Below are 3550 nucleotides of genomic sequence, written 5' to 3'. Positions count from 1 at the left end.
GCCGGGGCCTGTCACGCCTTCGAGCGGGAGTGGGTGGAGTGCGGGCACGGCCTGGGCCAGACTCGCGCCCGCCGCGAGTGCCAGCCCGAGTACGAGGACTTCATGGAGTGCATGCACCGCACCAAGCTGGTGAGCGCTGCCGCCGGGGTGGAGCAGGGGATTCTGGAGGGGCCAGGCCGAGCTGGGGGGGAGGACACTGGGGCACCAGAGCTGGGAACACCTGGGGCGCTGGGCCAAGCTGGGGAGAGAGTGCTGAGGGTTCAGGCCAAGGTCTTGAGAAGCCCGGGAGGGGGATTGGGGTGGGAAGTGCTGCCAGGGGTGTTCCTCGGGTGCCTTGCCTTGATGGTGCCTGGAGCCATTGGGCATCACCTCCTGGCTGGAAGCAGGCAGGCACCCGAGGGGTGGTGTGGGTTGTTGGGGCAGCAGAATTCTCTCTTCTGCAGTCCCTTCTTTCCTGCCTGGGTGGCTCTCCTCTCCAGCAGCAGCTACACTCTGTCCTCAGCTGCAGCAGTGATGAGAGAAAATACTGCCTGGTCAGCTGCGGGCTGAAAACCCGATTATCATTAGTAGTAGAATGTGCTGCAGCAGCCTGAAAGCCCCAAAGTCTTTGGCAGGAGGCTCAAACCCATGTGAGGAGCCCTGAGGGCAGGGTTGGTGTGGGTTCCATGTGGCCATGGCTTCTGGGGGGCTGCTGGGAGCTGTGCTAGGGACCACCTAAGTGCTTCCCTGACTGCTGCGACCCTGTTGTGTGCCTGCCCTGACCCTCTCGTGTGCGCTTTGCCAGGCTGCGCGGCTGAAAACCATCCTCGAGCAGAGGGACAAGATGATCAAGGAAGGGAAGTACACGCCGCCTGACTACCACGCAGGCAAAGAGGAGCCGCGGCCTTGATTCGCAGGGGCCATGGCTGTTGGTTACCTGTGGAGTTGTTGACGTGGAACTCCTCTGGGTAGAAAACCTGTGGCACAACTGGGTTACACTGTAGCGGTGGGGTAGGGTCTGCGTGAACCCCTGCCCCTGCTGAAGGGGAATGACACCAGCCTCGGGCATCACTTGGGCTAGTAAATGTTTCCTTCAGAACAGTGTTTGGCTCTGTCTTGTCTTTTTTTCTGAGTAAAGCATGGCTTGAGGGTCTCTCTCTCTAGCAGTGCTGCCACGGGAGCTTTTGAGACACCCTAAAACACCACAGTGGGGCTAGGGACATGTCCTTGTCAAACGCTTCTGGAGCCAGAGGCTGCTGGTGCTGCAGGCTATTGCAGTTCTCCCTTTGTGCTTGCAGCTCATCCCTCCCTTGACCTGTGGACAGGCCTCCCAGGCAGGAATCACTGCTGGAAACAAGAGGAATAATCTGAAAGAGTTAAAAGGAGAAAAAAAAAAAAACAAACCTATCCAAGCTTGTCTCTCAAAACTTCATCTTAATTTACAGCCAGCACAGGGCACTGGTATGTGCTAGGCTGTTCCCAGTCACTCTCCAGCTGGCAGTAACAGCGTATGAGGTGAAAACCTGGTTAAAGCAACTTGTTTCTTTCCTGCCCTTTCAGTGTCTTGGAGGCAGACCTCCTCGCTGGGGGCTTAGCTTCGAAATCCCGTGTGTCAGCGGGATCCACTGAGTGCCATGGTGGGTGCTGGGCCCAGCTGATGGTGGCTGGCAGGTGGCCGTGGCATGGCCAGGGTGGTTTGTCCTGCCACGCTGTGCCCTGGCAGCAGGACCTGTCAGCACAGCTGGTGCTTCTCCCTTCCCAAGGTGGATATTTCCCCGTTCCCTCCAAATCCAGCACGGTTTTGTAACAGCATTAAAGCAGGTGAGTACCTGGAGGTAGAGAGAGGACTCAGCTGTGGTTTAATCCATGTTTTTAATACCAGTGCTTGTGGGTTTAATGCTTAATCTTTGATGCAGGCGGAGTCTATGAGTTTCCCGATCCTCACAAATCCCCACGCTGGGATGATAAACACCAGTCCAAGCGCAGTGTAACCTCTGGCAGGCAGTGGTGGCTGGTGTCCCTTGCCGAGCTGCGGTAAGGGACTGCACGGGGCTGTGGCTCTTGCTTGCAGATGCAGGTCTCTAACTCCTGGCCCGCTAATGCCTTTGCCCGTGGATGGTCAGTACTTCGGATGCGCACCTCTGCGTTCGTCTCGATGAGAAGAGCTTTTCCTCTCTTGAGGCTCAAAGGCGACTGTGGCAGACCTCCCAGGTGGGGGAGAACAGCCGGTTCGGTGAGCAGTCTTTTTTTTTTCGTGTTTTGGGTAGATGAGGCCCGGCCTGGTGTTGGGGGGGGGGGGGGGTTTGAAATTAAAGTATCACCTAATGTGGACTGTGACAGGAGCGAAAACCCAAACGCTCTTGGCTGGGACCCCTCCCCTGCCCGCAGACAGGGAGCTGCTGCCGCTGCTTTGAGCTCGCAGGAGCCCGGACCCCGCGGTGGGCACACGGATCCCTCCTGGGGGTGGGAGGAGGCTCACAGAGCCCTGACTCTGGGCGCAGACCCTGGAAGAGCTGCACCCTCAGATGCAAGGAGCCACAGCTGGGTGCTATGTTTTTGGGGCGCTGTGCCCTGCCCCTGTGCCGTCCTGGGGAATTTCATTATTAGTGAATGAAATTCTCTCTGTCGGGAGAGTTTCATTATTCCCACATGGTTGAACAAAGTGCATGGGAAGAAACACTTCCCTGGTTTTCACCCTGGCTCCACACAGGCCGTGGTAGCGATGGTCTCGCAGGTGCCATCCCAGTGGGGTTTGGCCTTTTTGACATTTCTGCTGCTCCTCAACGAGCTCCTCTCCGGCAGCTCCCTCCCAACCGACCTTCCCGAGCGCTGCTGGGAAGTTTCTCCCTTCCCCCAGGCCCAGATGGATCAATTACTACAGCCCAGATGGGTTCCCTCCGCTCGGGCTGATTCATGGCTGCAGCCGTCCTGGTGTGTGGGACGGAGCCACGTTTCTCCCTGGCAGGAGCAGGCGCTGGGGGTGGGTGGCATCGGAGAGTTCCGAAATCTGGGTCTGGGTTCGCATGCTCTGAGCCGGAGGCATGTCCGAGACCCAGGGCTGACTCCTCCCCACGTCTGCCTTCGCATGGCGCTCCGCTGATCTGGCACGCTGCTGTTTATGTGTTACCTCTATTTTAGGTTATGCCAGAAATAATGTGCTTTTTAATTATTTTTTTAATCAGTTTTGATATTTTTCTCCTATTTCCTGCCCGTGGCCAGATTGCTGAGAGAATAATCGAACTGAGACCCCATCCTGGCATCGGCTGCGGAGACGGGGAGCTGCTCTCCCTGTGTGCAATGGGCTGATAATCCTCAGGGATTTTGTTTGGCGCTTTCAAATATGAAAACTGTTTGGTGGTGATTAGTTTCAACAGAGGAAAACTTGTGTAACGATGTTGACACTCGGGTGGATTACAGTGTTTTGGCTATAAAAGCAGGCGAGGGGAACACCAGAAAGACGGGAGAGCAGCGTGAAGAACGGGCAGAAACGTGAACGGTTTCAGGTGAAAACGCCCTGGGGGGCTCCCGGCACCAGGGCTGTGGGCTCTGCGGGGCAGGGGCTGCCGGAGCC

General features: G+C 57.1%; 1 protein-coding gene across 1 annotated transcript; it reads left to right on the top strand.

Moving 5' to 3' along the window:
* Positions 1–3: 3 nt before the first annotated feature.
* NDUFS5 (NADH dehydrogenase (ubiquinone) Fe-S protein 5, 15kDa (NADH-coenzyme Q reductase)) lies at positions 4–889 on the top strand (the record flags this gene model as incomplete). Its single annotated transcript, XM_010296931.1, has 2 exons — positions 4–129; positions 785–889. Coding segments are annotated over 2 exons (231 nt in total), but the record flags the coding sequence as incomplete, so codon positions are not given.
* Between the last annotated feature and the right edge of the window lie 2661 nt (positions 890–3550).

The sequence above is a fragment of the Phaethon lepturus genome, unplaced genomic scaffold (assembly GCF_000687285.1).
Source record: "Phaethon lepturus isolate BGI_N335 unplaced genomic scaffold, ASM68728v1 scaffold35561, whole genome shotgun sequence".
NCBI lineage: Eukaryota > Metazoa > Chordata > Aves > Phaethontiformes > Phaethontidae > Phaethon > Phaethon lepturus.
The sequence above is the reverse complement of the archived record's forward strand: the minus strand, read 5'-3'. Positions and strand labels throughout refer to the sequence as shown.